This window comes from Euphorbia lathyris, chromosome 5, assembly GCF_963576675.1.
Source record: "Euphorbia lathyris chromosome 5, ddEupLath1.1, whole genome shotgun sequence".
Classification (NCBI taxonomy): Eukaryota; Viridiplantae; Streptophyta; class Magnoliopsida; order Malpighiales; family Euphorbiaceae; genus Euphorbia; species Euphorbia lathyris.
In genome coordinates this window covers 42,250,684-42,272,367 of record NC_088914.1, presented here as the reverse complement: position 1 = coordinate 42,272,367, position 21,684 = coordinate 42,250,684, and the positions used below count along the sequence as shown (strand labels likewise).

Here is a 21,684-nt window from a genome sequence, read left to right as displayed (position 1 = left end):
AAGATGCTGGCAGCTCCTTGATTTTATGCATTATTTTCATACTACTCCTTGGATCATATTTCAGATGTTATCAAGTTGGTAGAACATCATCAGGGTCACTAATATGAAAGTAGATTTTATTGAGAGACCTTAGCAATATATTTTCTCTTACCATCAAACTCCTCACCACTAGATTCAAAAGAAAAAGGTTTATCCTAGAGAAAACTTAAATAAAATTTCTTACAGATTTGAAAATACTCACCACTAGATTCAGAAGTAGAAGGTTTATCCTCCCTTGAGAAAATTTAACAAAATTTCTTAAACATTTGAAGATAACAATAAAAAAGCTCTTTGTTGTTTTAAGCAATAACATTGACAAAAAAAACTTAACATATATGGAAATGATGAAAAACGAAAGTAAAGTAACGAAATCAAGAACAAGAGTATAATAAAAAACTATATCCAATATTTACTGGATTACGATTAAAAAAAAGTATGTTAAGTGATATGAAGTCTTTAACCATTCAAGCCAACCTTAACTGATTTATAGAGTTATTTTACTCAAAATTGCTCATTTTTTTAATAAATATTAACTATAATAATATTTGACGGGATAACTGAGTTTTTGTAAACTGCATAGATCATGAAAATACTGTTTGCAACTTTTAATTGTAAATTGGTCAAAACAACAAATTTATTTATTTTTTTTAGTAAAAGAAATACAGCAAAATCATATTTGCCATTAAATATAAGCAAAAAAAAAAAAAGTATCATTTCATGTTTTGGTTCATTAAGTCATTGATCTTTTATTTGGATACATTAAGGCCTTGTTTGATAAACCACTTAATTGCTTAAATTAAAATGTTATGCACTTATTTAATTTAAGTGCGTTTGATAACGGTTGTTTTTCCACCACTTAAATTAGTTAATTAAGTCAAAAACCACTTATTTTGATAAGTCAAAATATTTAACTTATCATTTTAAGTTAAACATTATCAACTAATATTTTTTTTAAATGAAATCATTCAATATTTTCAGCACTTATAATATTCAGCACTTAAAATTCAGTACTTATTTTTTCAGTACTTAATTTTCAGTTTTATCAAACAGCACCTAAGTCCCTGATCATGTATTTTTTTTGTCTCATTAAACCATTGATGACCAAATTAGTAAGTTGTAAACATCTAATTCTATTAAAAAGACGCTATTAACTTCATATGCATTTGAAATTATTAAAAAAATATTTTTTTTACAGTTTGAATTAAAGTTTTTATAGTTTTCCTATAGCCACATTACACATCCAAAACTGTTTTCAAACAGTGAAAAGATACAAATTTCGAATGCATGTGGGATGAATAACAGTCTGTTAACCGAATTACATGTTCACAACTTACTAATTTGTCATTGATAGCTTAATGAGATAAAAAATAAATGATCAGATACTTAATGTATCCAAATAAAAGATTAAGTGTTTAATGAACCAAAATATCGAACATGGGGCTAATGATGCTTTTTTCCTTAAATATATAGCACATTTAAATTAAAGTATTTTTTTCTCTCTATTTACTTGGTGTCATCATGCCAGCCGCCCATCCATCCCTGGTGAAACCCCATGGTAACGATCGAATAAAGATTTTTGTGCACCGGAATGCCACACGACATTCGCATCCAGAGGTCTCTGCATTTTGCTCAACATACAATAGGAGAGATTGTTTCTCCAATGGCGATCGTGGCGCTGTCTGCTTCCGCAGCAACACTACTGCCTTTTAATAGTTGTGTTCTTTGTCACTTATCCGACAAAACTCTATTCCATTTATCAATTTCCCAGCTTACTAAGTAAGTCTCTCCTTCGTATTGAACTTGTCTAACTTTGGTGTTTTAATTAGGGATTTCAAGTGGTGGAAAGCGACTAGGTAACTTGTTTCCTATTTGTCAAAGCTGGGGCGTACGCTCCCCCTTCTGTTCAAACGTCCCGAAGAGAGGAATTCAATTTGTTACTTCGGGTGCAATTGGGAAGAATGAAGGCGTCGCAGAGTTATCTCAATTGGAAGTACAACCAAGGATTTATACTTGGCCTGATAACAAGGTTAGACTCTGTTTGCATAATTTAGTCAAATCATAATATGGTATTACTATGCATCTACAATGATGGTCAGGGATATATCTTTTGTCATTGTTGCATTTGCATATATATTACTGATACCAGATTAGTTAAAGGAAATATATCGAGTTAAGAGACAATATCCTTATCACTCTACATGTGGAAGTTAATACATTTTCAGGAAGTGGATCAACGAATTTAAACGATCAATTTGAATGTGATGTGTGATGAATAAGATTGTTTTGAGATGATGAGTAGGGGATGTCGATAATCACTTTAAGCACTTGAAAATTAAAAAATATTCCATAGTTATTTAAGGCAAGAAGTTCCTGGCGACACAAGGCACAGTAAAGAATGAAAAATAAATTTTTTAATTATTTATTTTTACAGAAAATGCAAAAAATAGCATAAATTAGACTCAGAATTATCATGCAATTATGACAAATCCTACAAAATTGCATCTTGGTCTTTAAAACGGGACAACATTTTTTCTGTCATTCTTTGCAATATGTCTGTCATTCAAAGCTTTTTCCCTCTTTTGTTTAATTTTTTTTTATCCCAATTTAATTTCAGCATAGATGATATAGATAGGGAAGAACTGAGATTGAAAAAACTACTTAACCCTCAAAAATTTGTCTGGTGTCTTCCTTATAAGATTGCGCGCGTTCATGCAAGTGCCTCTTGAACAGAACGCTCCTTTTGGTTTCTCATGCGACATGCTTGGAGCCGAACGCCTTTTGCGCCACAGGAGTGTCTTTTCAACAGCTCGTGCCAAAATATGAACAACCTGATTGTCTGCTTGTCTAATAAAAAAATTGACAAAAATCAAAAGAAAGCGATAAAACCTTATAATGATCTTTAACTAAACCAACATAGATAAATAAGAATAAGATCCTTGCTAGGAAAGCACTAGAACTTGTGAATCCATATCCATGAAAATCTGTGTGTAGCCACTAGCCACTCACCTTGAGCCAGGAAAGGGCTTCCTTACAAGAACGTGCCTCTTCCATAAGAGGATCATGAGCGAACAGAATTCAACAAAGACCTGCAGCTAAGAAACTCCTTGCATCATCACGAACCACCCAACCTAAATCGCTTCCATTGCTGCCAGAACTTAGCTGTATCTGAATTGCATTTGACGAAACCAACCAGAGGGTAGCCCCAAACACTATAAGGAACCAAAGAAGCAGTAGAAAAGGACCACTTCAGAGCATTAGCTTTCCTCCAAGCATGAACAAAAGAATATGACGCTTTAACCACAATAACTTGAATGATTTAGTTCGGTAAAAGCTCTCTTAACATGACAAGTTAAAATAATTGACTTACATATATCACTTAACACCCTCAGCTTTTGAGTTTAATAACCTTTTTATGAAAATATATCCTTAAATTTCACGTTTGGCTTCTCCTTTTTGACCTTAATGATACATTAAGGGTAAATTACACCCAGGGCCGTTGACCTTAATGATACATGAGAGGCCCCAAAGTCACACTTGGAACCTTTAGAGCTCTATGTTGCTGAAGCAACTGGAATACCATCTCTAGGTGTATAAGGTGCTCCTCCACGAATGTCATAAAAAACACAAGAACAAGTTCTTAATGTAAGGTGCAAAAACTGTGTTCATGGGGGACTGAAAGGTGGCTGGGCGTTACCAAGAACTCATAATGTCCTGTGTGAGTCCTGAATGCAGTTTTTGGAATGTCTTCAACCTTCATCCTTATTTGGTGATAGCCTACTCGCAAATCAATCTTAGAAAATACCCTTGCTCCATATAATTCATCTAGTAGTTCCTGTATCACAGGAATTGGGAATTTGTTCTTGACTGAAGCCTTGTTTAGTTCTCTATAGTCAACACTGGACCTTCATGTTCCGTCCTTTTTCACTAGTAATACTGGTGAGGCATAAGGACAGTGAATAGTTTGTATGATTCCATTGGCGAGCATTTAGTAACTAGTTTTTCTATTTCATTCTTATGTTGGTGAGAATATCTATAGGGTCTCATATTGATAGGGTCTCTTGAAGTTTTTAGAGGAATAGCATGCATGGTCATGAGACCTTTGTGGCGGTAGTGTGATAAAGAATGTCCTAGCCCATTAGTAGAAGAAGTGGTCCAATAAAATAAAGAAGTGTGACAATTCAAACAAAGTGAAGCCCATGTGGCCAAATCAATGAGTCAAAGCATGAAATTTTTGAAACCCTTCATACCAAATCAAGAATTGAGAATTTGAATCCAAATGTAGACACTAGAATATGAATGGTAATTACCAAAAAGAAAATTGAAGTCGGATTATAAATAATGTAATGCTCAGGTTCACGTATTTTTTTTTTTTTATTATTTGAAAAAGAAAATAAATCCCACCTATAAACATTTTGGTCACTTTGGCATTTACTCCCCTTCAATAAAATTGCATGACTTGAGATCATAGAACAGTAACTAGAGATCCATTAATTTGGGGAAATTATACACATGGCCAATAAATTTTTCCTTTACAGCCACTCAACTTAAAAACCTAACATAGAAGTTATCAACTTTGCCCTTTACTAACATAAAATTCACTTAACTTTGACCACTCTAATATTAGGTAACCCTCCATTATAGAGCTGATGAAAATAATATTCTAAGTAGCTTTGCTACTTGAACTTTTGGTGTTGAAGTAATTTTGGTTAGGAGAGAGAAAATGACTGTTTAGAGAGAGATCCAAAAAATGCTGATTTGAAAAATCGAAAACGTGATTACATGGGAAATGTGGTTCTATCTCGAATTTTCGAAACGTCCTAATGGCCCTCCTAAACTTGCTTAATTTGATATGAATAGTCACCTAATCTGACGTGGCATTCTGCCTGAGTTCCTAATAATTCAAGTTGTCAAAATATAATTGAAAAATTAGGCTTAATGCTTCCCCAACCTCCTTAACTTGTCTAAATTGGTCATTTTATCCCCTCAACTCATCGAATGTCCTATTTACCCCCTTAACTCCATAAAAGTGGTATTTTTCACCCCCTCAACTTGTCCATTTATCCCCCAACTCATAGAATGTTCTATTTACCCCCTTAACTCCATAAAAGTGGTATTTTTCACCCCTTACAATCCGTTATTGAAGCTTAAATTGATAACTTTTTTTAAACGTTAAACCTATATTTATGCTATTTTATAAGTGGAACCTAAATTGATAAATCATAGGCCTATTTTGGTACATTATCCCTACATATAATGCATTTAACTTGTTTATATTAATGTTCTTGTTATTTGTATTTTTTATTCGTTCTTTCTCTTTTCAACTTTTTTGACTATTATAAAGGGATAAGAAATACCATTTTTATGGAGTTAAGAGGGTAAATAAGATCATAAGTGGTGAGAAATACCACTTTTATAGAGTTAAGGGGGTAAATAGGATATTCGATGAGTTGAGAATGAGTAAAATGACAAATTTGGACAAGTTAGGGGGTGAAAAATACCATTTTTATGGAGTTAAGGGGGGTAAATAGGACATTCGATGAGTTGAAGGGGTAAAATGACCAATTTGGACAAGTTAAGGGGGCTGCAGAAGGATTAACCCGAAAAATTACTATAAAATGGGTTCGCTTTTTAAATGGAAAAGAAAATAAGAGAGCCAGGCACAAAGTGGAAAAGGAAAAATCTAGTAACCTCTCTCACCACTTTCTCTACCCTCTTTCTATCACAATGAAAATCTACCCACTCTTCTCTCTCTCTCTTACAATCTTTTCATGTTTACCCTTTAATATTTTTGAGCTCCATTTTCCCAAGAAAAAGTTTAGTGGACTTATTTGTCTTCAACAAATCCTCTACCTTCCTCCATTTTCAGAAGTAAAAAGCCACTGATTAGTAATAAATATAAAACTCTCCATACCAAAGAAGTCCTTAATGCTCCATCCAAGCTTCTTTTCCAATCAAGCATAAATGAAACAAGTTTTGATCCCTCTGATTTACAAAGAAGGATCTTGTATGTTCAAAGATAAAGATATGTGGGTTTTCTTTTTCAATTTTAAAGGGAATCTTTCAAATTTTAATAATTCATAAGTTTCATATTTCCTAGACTTCAATGGTTGTTTAGATCTCTTAGAGCTTCAACGGTGGAGATGGGTGGGTGAAAGTGGAGAGAAAGGAAAGTAACGAAAAAATGGAGCAATAAGAAATGGACGAAAAATGGTGATGACAGGGAAATTATTAAGTGAAGAAAATTAAAAATTAAGAGAGGTAAGTCTATGAAAATTAAATATATAAGATGGAAGAGATGAGAGAGAGAGGTTTTTCCTTTGGAGAGTATAATTCGATATTTAATTTTCCATTATTCCAAATATCATCACTAAAATTATAGTGTCAGTTATTTTATGCCACATCAACACACGTGCCTCCCACTTACAAATCTGATCTGTAATTTGTCATTGAAATGGTCAACAAATATACCTTCAGCACTTAAAATTAATAAATTAAGTGCTTATTAGTTTTAACTTTGTTTGATAACACAACTTAAATATTTCAGTTGAGTCACAGAATCACTTATTCGGGTAAGTCAAAAGATTTAACTTAAAATTTTAAGTTGAACATTATCAACTAGTATTTTTAAATTCAATACTTATTTTTAGTATTTATCAAACAGTTATATCATTTAATACTTTCAACATTTATATTATTCAGCACTTAAAATTTAAATTTAGTATTTATTTTTTCAACACTTAATTTTAAGTTTTATCAAACCCCACCTAAATTTAGGGGTTATTAGGATGTTTTGAAAGTTCATGGAGACGTTAGGCGTTTGGGGAAACTTAAAGAAGTGATGTATATATTAGGCCTATAAAGGATCATGTAATTTTAATATGAAAGTTACTGGATAAAATATTAAAGAATAAAGTGGCTTACATCTAGAGAATGTTATGGTTTCTCCAATTACATTATATGAAAACCTTACAAGAAAATTAAAGGAGATATTTGAAAGAAAATATATATGTTTGAACAGTGACAGTAAGGAAAAACAAAGGAAACCTAGTAAATATTATCTCCTAGGACGCACTTATGCATACTTCAAGTTCAATCAAACTACGTAGTGTTCAAGTTGTTAGAACATTTAGATTTAGTTTTAGCTTTAACATCTTCTTCAACGTCTCGGGTCAGGCCACCTCCGGAACCGGACTTCATTACGGTGCGCTGGATTCTGCCCCCGACAGGCTGGATTAAGGTAAACACCGACGGGGCTGCGGAGGGTGCTCCTGGCATCGCTGTCGCTGGCGGGATTTTCAGAAACGGAAGAGGTTTTGTAACGGGCTGTTTCGCCTTTCACATTGACGAATCTTATGCTCATACGGCTGAGCTGATGGCGATCGTCTTTGCTATTGAAGCTGCTTGGGAAAGAGGTTGGCACAATTTGTGGATTGAATCTGACTCGGCATATGCGGTTAAGTTGCTAAGTGAAAAATCTATTGCAGTTCCATGAAGGATTAAGCAAGAATGGTTAAGTTGTTTATCACGTTGCTCGTCTATGAACCATAGAATCACTCATATCTACAGAGAAGGTAATTAAGCTGCGGATCGTTTTGCCTGTTTTGGCAAATCTGCGTCTGCGCTCCACTGGTGGCATTCTGCGGCTTATTTTTGCCAATATCATGTTTTCGATGACCTTTGTAACGCTGCTCATATTCGTTTCCTTTAATTTTCTCCCTCTTTTGTAATTTTCTATTTTTTATTAATAATATTCAGGGTTGGTTAAGTGCGTTAGGGGTGCCAACCTAGTTGGGATGTCTAACCTCTTAATCGTGTCCCAATCTTTCATTTAAAAAAACTTCAACATCTTCCTAAAGAGAAACTGAAGTCACTGATAAAAGCATTTGGATATTTTGTTCTTAAAATCTAAAATCTGAGCATAACGGAATTCCAATTAATAGATTCTTCTTAACAGCGCAGAAAGTTCAGGGACTGAAAATGTTATTGTTCAGTTTCCTTTTACGGTTCTGTTAATTCAGTTATTTCTGCATTATTTACTTTCCCTAAAAGCTTGAGCTGTGTAGCTAGAATCTAGAATGTAGTAGCTATGTTGTTATTTGGGTTGTAGCTAAGTTTGTTATGCCAGCTGTTAAAGTGCTACAACTGTTCATAACCATCTTTGTCCTTTTCTCCATTTAAGAGAAAAGTGCAATGTTTGTGAGATCATCCTGGACATGAAATCATTCATCCTTCCCAAATCCTTCTCTCTTTTTCTCATCTTTCTCCCATCTAATTCTTCCTAAATTCTGATGCCAGAACTGAGGTACTGACATTGGTATTAGAGATCTCCTTCCTTGGCCATTACACTCTGTATGGTCAATAATAAATGAAAAGAAGCCTAGAGCAGCCTAAAAGCGCATAAAGAAGCCATGGACACCTTTGAGCATAAATTCAAAGAGGTTCGATCCCAAATTCTGGAGATATGAGAGTCTACTGCAGCTCAGCTAAAAATTATGCAAGCTCAGATGATGAATATGCAAGATGCGCAGCAACATCGCATTGACTCCATTCATCAGGAGCTGGTTCAAGCTCGCGAGGTGCAGCTTAGTAACCAACACACAATGACAGAATTTAACAAATCCATGGCAACTTCAGCTAAGCTAGTTCAAACTTCCCCTGAAGGTTCTCCTGCTCCTCATTCTACGCCTTCAATTCCCGAAAAAAATAAGGGAATACTGAGCACCCCACACCCATTCCATACTGGAGATTCCTCTAGTAAACCACCCTTCTTCAACAAACTCTTACCCAAATGCGATTTGCCCAATTTCGATGGAACAAAAGTGGACATCTTGGTTAGCAAATGCCAGTAGTATTTTCAACTTTTTGAAGTTGCGCTAGAGAAGAGAAGGGTCTGGCGGGATTGTATCTCCTAGGGAAGATGGACAAATGGTATAAAAATTGGATCCAGGAGAAGGCAGGATCGTGTTGGGAGGAGTTTGGGATTGGCACTACCAGCGGGTACCCTACCCGTTGCCATCCCTAGAAGGGGACCACTAACTGTATGCTTGACACATGGGCTTCACTTTGTTTGAATTGCCACACTTCTTTATTTTATTGGACTCCTTTCTCTACTTTTGCTGTAGACACGGGTCAAGCAAACAATGGGGAAAACTGAGAATAGACCCAAAGAGAGAATTTCTAAAATTTATCTCATTTGCAAAAGCGACCCAAAGAGAGAATTTCTTTTCTTTGTCTCCATTCAGCAGCCTGGAATCAATGAGTTGGGGGAAACTCCGCTAGTGCTATCACGAGAGGGGAAGGAGCGGACTCGAAGGTGGCTGGGCTTTTGGTGGGGACGACTGTTTTATTTGCAATTTTTCATCAAGTTCCATAGTCAATTGCAAGAGGAAGCTGCACTTGCGGAGCTTCTGAATCTTACAGATAGTAATTCCTTATCTACTAATACAGCTCCTGGCTTGCTTGATGTGCCGATGGCTGCTGATAAATACGAGGTTGCTGCTTGCATGAGATATTGCAGCCGACAGGTGCGTAATATGCCTATGACACCTGAATCTGCCTTGCTTTGTCTACAGCTTCCTTCTGCAATATTAATGGCAGATGCGGTCCAACCGTTGACGGATGCTGCAAAGTAATATCTGGCATCTCGTTATAGGGACATGACCAAGTTTCAAGAAGAGGTAACGTCCTTGCCCCTTGCTGGAGTTGAGGCAAATGTTTCCAACGACAACCTGCAGGTTGCTTCAGAAGATGTATATGACTCTGTGTTGAAGCGGGCCAGAGTTCAATACCCAAAACTGGAGGAGCGCCGAAAAGTCTTCGGTGGGCACCTAGCATGTTTCATTCGCTTCCTGTACATGACTTGCAGGAAGTTGAAGAAGGTTTTAACATGTAATTACTTTGATCACGATGTTGCATCCAAGCTTGTTCTTGAAGCCCTCTTACTCAAGGCTGAGGTTCCACACATGCAACCATCCCTTGCGGCAGAGGAGTCTGAATCCTTGGTCCATCGTTTGTGGTAGAGTTTGAGTTGCCAAGGCAGCAAGGTATGGTATTGAACTTGAAGCGGGAAGAATCTGCGACCTAGTTTCCCTCTGGACGAGTGTATTCTTAGGCATTCCACCTGGGTGGACAAGGATTCTTTGTGTCAATGCATTGCAACATGGACCAGCAAAGCTAGTTCCATTGTTTGGGTTCTTTCAATTGCAAGGCAAAATTCACATTGCCTCGCTGTCAGAAAAATTGTTGTGGGCAGTCCTTGCAATAGTTGAAACATTAAAGGGGTGGATGGATCAAGTTTATAGTTGAGTGTTGGCAAATCAATTAAAATGTGATGGGAATCACTCTCGCGAGAAAATTATCACGGATACTATCAGTTTTCCACAATAGTCTAACAGTCCCATTAATTTCATTGTTAGACTTATTAGTGCTTATCTTGTTCAAATGATTCAATTGGAAATTGAAGGAATACAATTTGGTAGGCATAGTATCAGAGCCAGTTTGACTAAGTGGTTCGATTCCTGGCAGCCCCATTTGTTGATTTAATTGCAGGACATGGTAATATGAGCCTGTGTGGTGCACGCTTCAAGCCTAGTGGGCATTCACGTGTGGAGGTGTGTAATATATCAATATGAAGTGGACCTTTAACTATAAGGTTGAGCTTTTAGTTCAATTGGTTTCATGACAGTTTGAATTGCAAAGAATCAAAACATGATGAGCTACCAACAATTGTGGCGTTTGCCTGTGGTTATATGGAACAAGTTGTCAAGCAATATATTGACCAATGGTTGATTCCATGGAAGACTACGATTCGAAGATGTTCCTCGAAGGGACTGCATTCAACAAACAGTTCTTGACTCGAGTCTTGAGTACAAGACTGTTTTAAAAGGGTGGGTAATGATAGAGAATGACCTAGTCTATGAGTAGGAAAAGGGGTATAAGACATTAGTTTTAGTATTTAGGGTATGAGTCATTAGTATATAAGTGATAGTTATAGAGAAGGAAGAGTTAATTTTGTATTTTCTTTGGTTGCCTTTAGCAGAGGCTCTACTTTTGGAGAGAGGGTTGGCTCTATCCATTTTATCTTTTGTTCTCCATTGTTTCTATTTCCATTCCATTAGTATTATCAATATTGCCATCTGTGTTTTGAGTTTCTAACACTTTGACTCATTGATTTGGCCACACAATTAGTAACAATAGAAGACTAGGTTTTTAATTATATAATTGATATACTAGTTTGCCTTCTATACAAATGTAGATGTATTTTATTTTCAACCTGTGTTTCTCACTTTCACTGACAAAAATATTTGGTATGTTGGCTACAGAGGCCAAGAGTGTGTATCCTAGGTGGTGGATTTGGAGGCTTATATACTGCATTAAGATTACAATCACTTGTATGGGAGGATGATAAGAAACCTCAGGTAAGGTGTGCAATTGAGGAATATTTTGCGTATGCAAATTGCATTTCTTAACTTAGTAGCTGCTCTCCCTTTCTATATGTTCTTACCAAGTCTTCCTTCCAGCAAGAGCTGCTTGAGTTTAAGAAATATTATTAGTTTGTTGTTGCTTCTTCAACCCCCATCAGAGCAGGGAGTCTTGTGCATGTTTGATCCTTTTATCTTATCATGAACAATGGCATTGGCAGTCAACTAGTGAAAGGGCCTGTTCGGAGTTCCATGATCTCCTATACTTTGCAACCACTTCACCTAATTTTAACTTTTGCTAGATGTCAATGTCTCCTTACTTTGCTTAATATAATGTTACCGCTATGAGCTTTGTCAATCTAGTGTGTAATATGTTCAATCTTTCGTACAGTTCCTTGAAAGCCATATATTTCTTCATTACATTCGAAAAAATAGACAACATGCAAGATATATATATATATATATATATAGATAAGGTCCATATTTGCCCTTACCGTTTTTAGGAAGTGTAGATTTACCCATAATGTACGAAATAGTACAAGTTTATCCCTAATGGAAAATTTGAATGAGCTGGTTTCACAGGTATTTGACTATTATATCGGACTTTCCAAACAAGTTTGTTGAAGCATTTTTGTTTATTTTGAGAGATTATTTGTAACTAGACACTTCAACTGTTTTTTTTTTTCTTTGACTTAAACATGACAGACTTAGTTTTTGAACATTTGGCAACTTGTTTGTAATTGTGTTAGTAATACAGTGAATATTTTAGACAAAATTGATGTTTAGATTTTGGAAGATTCTATACAACAACAACAACAACAAAGCCTTAGTCCCGAAATGATTCGTGGTCGGCTAACATGAACCATCATATAAAACCGTGAAATCAAGTCGTGTCAGCGACAAAATTCGCTCCCTCCACTTCGTCCTATCCACTACCATATTTTTCTCAATTCCCAGTAAACTCATATCACTCTCGATCACCCTCCTCCAAGTTTGCTTAGGTCTTCCCCTACCCCTCACCACTATATCCCTTTGCCACTCTTCGGTTCTCCTAACCGGCGCATCAAGCGCTCTACGTTTCACATGGCCAAACCACCTTAGTCGGTTTTCTCTCATTTTATTCTCAATAGATGTGACCCCTACTTTTGTCCTAATTATTTCATTACTCACCCGATCCTTTCTCGTATGACCACACATCCATCTCAACATACGCATCTCCGCCACCGACATCTTATGGATGTGGCAGTGTTTCACTGCCCAACACTCCGTACCATATAACAATGCTGGTCTAATTGCCGTCCGGTAGAATTTTCCCTTCAATCTATTAGGCATGCCAGGGTCACAAAGGAAACCCGTAGCACTCTTCCACTTCGACCAACCAGCTTTAATCCTATGAGCAACATCTCCATCTACTTCTCCATCCGTTTGGATAATAGATCCTAAATACCGGAAGCAATCCGAGGCCTGAACAACTCTCCCATCTAGGGTGATCGACCCTGCCTCCCTACTCCTATGGCCGCTAAACTTACACTCCAAATATTCTGTCTTACTTCGGCTTAACTTAAAGCCTCTAGATTCTAGAGTTTGTCTCCATAGTTCCAACTTCCTCTCCACTCCTCCTTTCGTCTCATCAACCAACACAATATCATCTGCAAACAGCATGCACCATGGTATACCATCTTGAAGTGAACTTGTTAGTTCATCCATAACGATGGCAAAAAGAAATGGGCTTAGTGCGGAACCTTGATGCACTCCAATCGTAATAGGAAACTCTTCAGTCTTCCCAACACTAGTACGTACACTCGTGCATGCTCCCTCATACATGTCCTTTATGATGTCAATATATTTCCGCGAAATGCCTTTCCTTATCAAGGCCCACCAAAGTACTTCCCTTGGTACTTTATCATATGCTTTCTCCAAGTCAATGAAAACCATATGCAAGTCTTTCTTCTTATTTCGATAGTGCTCCATTAATTGTCTCATTAGATGGATGGCTTCCATAGTTGATCTTCCCGGCATAAAGCCAAACTGGTTTTCCGAGATCTTCACCGTCCTCCTTAGCCTTTGTTCGATCACTCGCTCCCAAAGTTTCATAGTGTGACTCATTAATTTGATTCCCCGATAGTTGGCACAATCTTGGACATCGCCTTTGTTCTTATACAAAGGGATTAAGATACTTTCCTCCATTCTGATGGCATCTTATTGTTTCTCCAAATTTTGTTGAAGAATGTCGTCAACCATTCGATTCCTCTTTCTCCCAAATATCTCCAAATCTCAATAGGGATGCCATCAGGTCCTACTGCTTTCTTCAACTTCATCTTACTTAATGCTATTTTGACTTCACCCTTTTGAATTCTCCACAGGCATTCATGATTTATCATATCGTGATGGATACTTATATCTCCAACATCTTGTCTGCGATCTCCATTGAATAAGTCATCAAAATAGGACCTCCATCGTTCCTTGATATCCTTATCTCCAACTAGGACTTTCTGGTCCACATCCTTCACACATTTAACTTTTCCGAGATCTCTCGTCTTCCTATCTCTCATCCGAGCAATTCTATATATGTCTCTTTCCCCTTCTTTCGTATCCAATCTTGTATACAGATCCCGATTCACCTTTGCTCTAGCATCTCGTATGACCTTCTTTACTTCCCTTTTAGCCTCTTTGTATTTTTCGTAGTTCTCGTCACTCCTATATTTTCCCAATATTTTATAGGATTCTCGCTTACTCTTTACTGCTTGTCGTACTTCTTCTGTCCACCAAGATGTGTCCTTACCCGGTGGCATGCTACCTTTAGATTCCCCTAGAACTTCCTTCGCTACTTCCCTTATACTATGCTCCATCTTAGTCCATATCGAATCTATATCTAAATCCATATTACAAGTCCAAACATCTTTTTTGGTCATCTCATCCACAAATTTTTGTTGATTCTCCCCTTGCAATTTCCACCACTTAATCTTAGTCTCTACTTGTGGTGTTTGTTTTCTTATACATTTCCTACTTCGAAAATCAAGCACCACTACTCTATGTTGGGTTGTCGTACTCTCACCAGGGATCACCTTACAATCAATATAACTCTTTCTCCAAGCACTCCTTACTAAGAAGAAGTCAATTTGGCTCGCATTACCGCCACTCCGATAAGTCACTAAGTGGGATGTTCTCTTCATAAACCATGTGTTCATGATACTCAAGTCATAGGCTGATGCGAATTCCAAAATATCATTTCCAGCTTCATTCTTATCTCCAAAACCATACCCTCCATGAACACTCTCAAATCCATCTCGCCTAGAACCCACGTGTCCATTGAGATCACCCCAGTACCATTTTTTCATCCCTAGGAACCTGTTGCACCACTTCCTTCCTCTAAGTCCTCCCAAAAAGCTTGTCTTATAGAGACATCTAATCCTATTTGTGGCGCATATGCACTAATGACATTCACAACCTCATCCCCTATCACTAGCTTAACACTCATAATTCTATCGCTCTTCCTAGACACCGCTACTACATCATCAATATACTCCCTATCAATGAGAATACCTACTCCATTTCTACCCTTATCCTTTCCTGAGTACCAAAGCTTATAACCCCAAGGAGCTATCTCTCTAGCCTTGGCTCCAACCCACTTGGTTTCTTGTAGGCACATTATATTTATTCTCCTCCTCTTCATAACATCTACAATTTCAGCTAATCTTCCTGTCAAAGAACCTATGTTCCATGTCCCAAAGCGTAACCTACTACCCTTACCCCTACCCCTATCACTACCATTACCGTGGACTAGCTTATTTACCCGCAACCCTTGCATATTTGACACCACCCCCGGGTCCTGGGGTGGCGCACCGCTTCGGGGCGACGACCTAGCAACCCTTGCACATTTATCACTACACCCGGGTCTAGGAAGTGCAGCGCCTCGCTGAGTAGGGAACGCCCCAACGATTTTTATAGTATGGTTCATGTCATAAGATGTGGCTAAGTTTTACGCTGGCCGCCACAAACCTACCGCAACCCTCCTCCTTTGTCCGGGCTTGGGACCGGCTGTAAAGGCCACCAAGTGGCCCTCACAGGCGGAGTTATTTTGGAAGATTCTATGTGATAGTTAAATTACGGTCAAACCAGTCCGTTCAAATATTCCGTTATGTAGGGGTAAAATTGATCTTGCTTGGAAACTTTAGGAATAAATTTGTATCATTTCGTACTTTAGGGGTAAATCTGCACTTCCTAAAAATGATAGGGGCAAATTTGAACTTTATCCTTGTTTTTTTAATTATTCGTTATATTCTTTTATCTAACATTCAAATAGTTTTCTTACTTCTTTTCCTATCTATTTTTAGCTTTCTTGAACTATAATAAAATAATAGTTTTACTTCTCAAATAGATTGAACCTCATGTGATCAGGGGAGTTAGAGAAAGGTGTACAAAAAGCTCTCCCACATAGGCCCCAAACTTAATTATTGTTATTATTTATTATGTGAAAATTAAGTGAATGTTAACTTATCGAGAAAATTAACGCTCTAAGAGTCTTGAGGGCCAATTTTTTTTTTTTTTTTTTTTATTTTATTTTATTATTATTATTATTATTATACAATATCTAATTAAATTATGTTTATTATATTTATTATGTCAAAAATCAAGTTAAAAGTATTTTAGTGTTTCATTTTGTAGAAACATTATTATTGTATGAAAGTATTACTTTTTTTAATGAATAGATCCTAATTTTTTCATTTAGCACGGGACCCAAAAAATGTTTAAGATGGCCCTGCATGTGATACTATCATTCTCAGAATATCTAAAGTTTCCAAGATTCTACAGATTTTCAGAAAAGCTTGAGCTTTGGATATTATGTTCTTAGATGTTTAGTTCTTATGCTCATTGGTAGTTACTTTGTCGTACAATTATTTTTTCATTTCCTAGCCATTGCGCCATTGATTTATTTATTTAGTTTCTTTTATAGTATATATTTAAATGTTTTTACTTATCCCCTTTAGTATTCTAGAAAATTGAGGCATCACTATAATGGCATTTAGACTTCTTTTGCCTAGTTGTGTTCATTACATCTATTTTTTTTAGTTTTAAGTTTCACTGATATCTTTAAATATCTAAAGAAAAATAAGTTTTTACTTTTACTAGTGGAATTGATGATTTGATTAGAATATTCTCATAAATAATAAATTTTTCTTTGTCTATATATGTATATATAGCCTTGCGATAGAAGTAGTGAAGTAATAGTCATATAGGCAAATTTCTAGCTCCCCTAACGAGCCAGAAATTCTTGTAGGGATTAACTAAATACTATTATGTAACTTACAAATATATGTATACTACTTTTTTTTATTTTTTTTAACAAAACTTCGTCAAATTAAGGTGGGCATTGCCACACTCTACGAACAGGCACATAAACTACCGCCTTAGCTAAGCAATGGGCTGCAGAATTCGTTGAACGCTTGACATAAGAGATTGACACGTTATCTAACTCTTTAATGAAATTGACACTCCTGAACCACATTGGCCAAATATGATAAATAATGAGCTGATTTATTAATGGCTTGAACAACCGAAAGGCAATCCGATTGAACTACCACATTACTTCTACCTGACAATTTAATCTACGATAGTGCTTCCCGAATCGCTATTATCTCTGCCATAACTGGTTCAATACATCCTGGAATAGAAGAATGATGAGCATATAAGCATCGTCTATCCAAATTTCGAAGGAGAAAGCCAATCAAACTAAACGTTCCTGCATCCACATTGCAGTACAGGGAACCCGATGGAGGCTTCTGCCACTTATCGAAAACGAGGCCGAAGTCGCAAGGAGGTTTCGAGTGGGACTTTTGTGGCACAAGGATTTCCTCCATATAGGTTCTTGGCCTTTTGTTCTTGTCAATAAGAATTAGGATTGTTATTTACTTCTCCTAGGGTTTTATTCTGTTGTCAGTGATTTCTGACAAAGGATTCCAATTCTGTTAATATATTATGTTAATGTGTCACATCCATATATATTTATTCCTTTAACATCTTTAATATTCATAAATTTTTGCTCTGGGGCCAGGTACTTCTTGTGGACCAGTCGGAACATTTTGTTTTCAAACCAATGCTATATGAGCTTCTGTCTGGAGGTATGTTGTTCATTCGGCACTGGCATAGCAGTTCATCTTGCTATTGCAATACAACGTATATGATCTAAGCAAAAAGTTGATTACCAAAAACTGATGCAGAAGTAGATGCATGGGAAATTGCACCTCGGTTCTCAGACTTGCTAGCGAGCACTGGTGTGCTGTTTTTGCAAGACAAAGTAAAACTATTACATCCTTGTGATCATTTGGGAATCAATGGATCATCAGGGTCATGTGGGGGAACTGTGCAACTTGCCAGTGGTTTCCATATTGAATATGACTGGTATTGAAACTCTAACTACTATAAGGTTTCTATGCGAATGTGGTGTTTGGAGAAAATGAGGGATGTGCCAAACCTGTCTCTACAAAATATATTTTAGACAACTACCCGTTACACCAAAGGATAAGTCGTGATGGAATTTCCTGCTGTTCTTATGTCATAATGTGCATTAACATTTTAGTAGACAGGCACCTGATTAGTATTTCAGTAAATTGTCTCAGTTTTTTCATTTATTTTCATAATTTAAGAAGAATTTAAAATGCTTGGGCTATTTTGTTGTGGACAGCTAGGCTGGTACTTGCTTTGGGAGCTGAAGCAAAACTTGATGTTGTACCTGGTGCAACGGAGTTTGCATTTCCATTCTCCACCATAGAGGATGCATGTGTAAGTCTTCCTGAGGCTATTTATATTGAAAATAATATAATTCCACAATCTGAACTTTTTCATGTAATCCTTCCATGCAGAAGGTTGACAGTAAATTAAGGGCACTAGAGAGGAGGAACTTTGGTAACGAATCTCTGATTCATGTGGCTGTTGTTGGGTGTGGTTACTCTGGCGTTGAGTTGGCTGCAACAATATCGGAGAGATTGAAGGATAGAGGGGTAGTCCAAGCAATTAATGTGGAAACTACAATCTGTCCAACTGCCCCACCCGGCAATAGGGAAGCTGCACTTAAGGTAAAATATATGGATTTCAAATTGGAAAATGGTCCATCAAGTTCTATACGGTTATTCCTTATGCACTAGGGGGCGTTTGGTATTTGATGGGAATAGGGATAAATAGAGATAAGGATAAAGGATGGAGATAAAATAAAAATAAGATAATTGAGAATTATTATTCCATGTTTGTTTTGTGGGATAGGGATAGCTACAGGGATAGAATAATATATTTTACTATATTACCCCTACTTAAACTAGATTTGAGTGATAAAATAGACTTTTCCGTCTCATTAAAATTGTAGGAGCTTATCCCACCCCATTGCTAGGTATATGATTTGAGGGATAAGGAGTTTATCCCTTCCTTATCTGATTGCTCTATCCCTAAAACAAACATGGATAATTGACTCTTAGGATTTTTTTATCCCTATCCCACCTCATTTGTCCCTTGTACCAAACGCACTCTAGAGGCACTGAATTTGAGATAGCCTTTTTTTCCCCTTACCATAATAATCTAAGCCTTTGAATTGATTATTCGTCCTAGTTCAATACCTTTTCTGTTTTTATTTTATTGTTTATCGATTTCCATATCAACCTTTGACATATATTTCAATTTTACCAGCAAACTTAATTTCATAACGGAAGTTTGTTAAATTTTTATTTGTTGGTCACACCAACTTATTAACAATTCCTGAACAAATAACGATATTATTGTAATGTAACTAGTTGTTGCAGTTTCCTAACCAACACACAATAAAAAGCACAGTAAATACATATAAGAGAAATTTCTTATTTTAGCAACCATGTCTTTTTAGCTGCTGAATTATAGTGATTATATATTCAATTCACATGCACTGTAGAAGTATGTAATATTTTGAGATATGCAGTATTTGAAAAATCTTCACTTTCCTCGATTTCTGTTACTTTGCTTTATCCTAATGTAGCAGTTCACTTTATCTATATTTTCCACTTCATCAGGGTTTTTTCTCAACAAATTATTTTGTACTTGCTTTTGCAATTGAATTTAGGTTCTTTCTTCAAGGAAAGTTGAACTTCTATTAGGTTATTATGTTGGCGGTATCCAGAAGGCGAGTGATCCAGAAAATTCTGCAATGCCAACCGAAACTGGTGCCATTACGGACATCTCAGCACAATGTATTTATGAGAAATATTACTTGGAACTTAACCCTGCTGAAAGGGGATTGCAAAGTCAAATTCTGGAAGCAGATCTGGTGTTATGGACAGTTGGTTCTAAATCTCTGCTTTCTCAACTGGAAGCTCGCGATCAGCCATGCGAGTTGCCATTAAATGCCCGAGGACAAGCAGAAACAGACGAAACTCTACGTGTTAAGGGTCATCCACGGATATTCGCGCTTGGTGACTCTTCTTCTCTTAGGGACTCAAGTGGGAGGCTTCTTCCAGCAACTGCTCAGGTGTCATATTGCTCAAGTTTAACATGGACATAGACCCTTTTGAACTACTGATTGTTACATGTTGACTTGCTTCTTCCATTCTTCTTAGGTTGCGTTTCAGCAAGCAGATTTTGCTGGTTGGAATATATGGGCAGCAATTAATGACCGTCCTTTGTTGCCATTCAGGTAGGATACAACAGCAATTTAGATAACAAGAAAAAGTAATTTCTTGCTTGTAGATTTATCCTTTCTAGATCATTGATTGCATATTCATTGGCAGGTTTCAAAATCTAGGTGAAATGATGACTCTGGGGAGAAATGATGCTGCTCTTTCGCCGAGTTTCATTGAGGGCCTAACCTTGGAGGGCCCTATTGGTCATGCTGGTAATTTCACCTTCTAACATGTTGAGTTTTAGTTTTTGGTCTTAAATACATGCTCATGGATCGCCAATACTGCAGCCAGGAAAATTGCATATTTATATAGATTACCAACAGATGAACACCGCCTTAAAGTGGGGATCAGCTGGCTTACAAAGTCTGCCATAGATTCAGTTGCGTCGGTACAAAGCACCCTTGCTAAAGTTCTTTCAGGCTCGTAGGTGCACTGCTTTTATTTTTTTTATTCTCATAAAACCTTCAACCTTTACGTCAAACTGAATCACAACGTTTTCTTAATTTTGCTATATTAGTAAGATAAAAAGGATTTACATATGAGAGACAACCACCTATTCGATTGTTCATGTTTCAGTTTCCACCTCTAAGCATGAGAGTGTGTTAAATCTATATATATATATATAAGCCGAACTCCGTAGACCTTCCAACATGATTCCACAACAGCAATCAATCGATGACATTGACCACATATTTTTCACTATTTTTTTCCACTACTATGATGCCCCATCTGCAATTGATGACGTGTCAAGCTACTAGTTTTCATATTTCCACCTTAAATTCGTTCACCATTCCTATTTATTACATTTAATTTAATCTTCACAATATGATATCATTAATTGAATTAAATGGAATTAATATTCATTATTAATTTAATAAGATTAATCTCTCATTAAATAAATTAATTCTTGAATTAATTGAGGAACACAAAATATTTTAATAGTCTTCCCGTAAGAGTGTTTTTTTGCTCATTTGAAACAAATAGATAATTTATCTGAAATTTTTTCTTTCATATCAAATTTTGTTCAGTTCCTAGGACTTTTATTTTGATTCATTCAACCTATTTTTCAGTTTTCTGGTTTTGACACTATTATTATTTTGTTCTTCAATTAATAGTGAATTTAAAGGTATGCTTTTTTGGAAATTATATATATATATATATAGGCCTTCTTAATGGAGAATGATAAATTATCTTCATCTATGAGGAGTGTTTAATAGCTATTGGATTAAAATCCAATGGTCCATGATTAAAGTTGTGATTTAATATTAAAATAGGTTTTACTTGATGACATGTTAGTTGTAACTTGAAATATTGTGCTTTGAAAAATGTGCTATTTCCTTAAGATTTATTCCAACTTCCAAGAAATAACTTTTTTCTTCGGATGTTTTTATTTTACATAAGAAGATATCTTCATTTGAGTAATTTTGTATCCATCAAATTAATGTTATATACGTTAAATTTATTTCTCTTCTTAGAGCATCTCCAACGTAACTAGTTGTTTGATTCTTTAAAATAGTATAAAATATTAGTAACCAAATTTAGCTAGCAAAAAAAAAAAAAAGGTTAAAAAGAGAATAAAAGAAAAAAGA

General features: G+C 36.2%; 1 protein-coding gene and 1 pseudogene across 4 annotated transcripts; both read left to right on the top strand.

Moving 5' to 3' along the window:
• The first annotated feature begins 1,552 nt into the window (after positions 1 to 1,552).
• Positions 1,553 to 20,673, top strand: LOC136229380 (alternative NAD(P)H-ubiquinone oxidoreductase C1, chloroplastic/mitochondrial). 4 transcript variants are annotated; one of them, XM_066018128.1, is made up of 11 exons: positions 1,554 to 1,815; positions 1,918 to 2,065; positions 11,361 to 11,456; positions 17,512 to 17,578; positions 17,678 to 17,858; positions 18,146 to 18,239; positions 18,320 to 18,532; positions 19,540 to 19,944; positions 20,033 to 20,109; positions 20,204 to 20,307; positions 20,383 to 20,673. In XM_066018128.1, exons 1-11 carry the CDS (start codon positions 1,628 to 1,630, stop codon positions 20,520 to 20,522), a joined length of 1,713 nt encoding a protein of 570 aa, XP_065874200.1. In that variant the 5' UTR covers positions 1,554 to 1,627; the 3' UTR covers positions 20,523 to 20,673. The 4 variants fall into 4 exon arrangements, with proteins under 4 accessions (XP_065874202.1, XP_065874200.1, XP_065874203.1 ...); XM_066018129.1 differs by having other exon boundaries at positions 1,555 to 1,751; positions 1,866 to 2,065; XM_066018130.1 differs by lacking the exon at positions 11,361 to 11,456 and having other exon boundaries at positions 1,553 to 1,815.
• On the top strand, positions 8,268 to 10,303 carry LOC136229030 (BTB/POZ domain-containing protein POB1-like; annotated as a pseudogene).
• Positions 20,674 to 21,684: the final 1,011 nt, after the last annotated feature.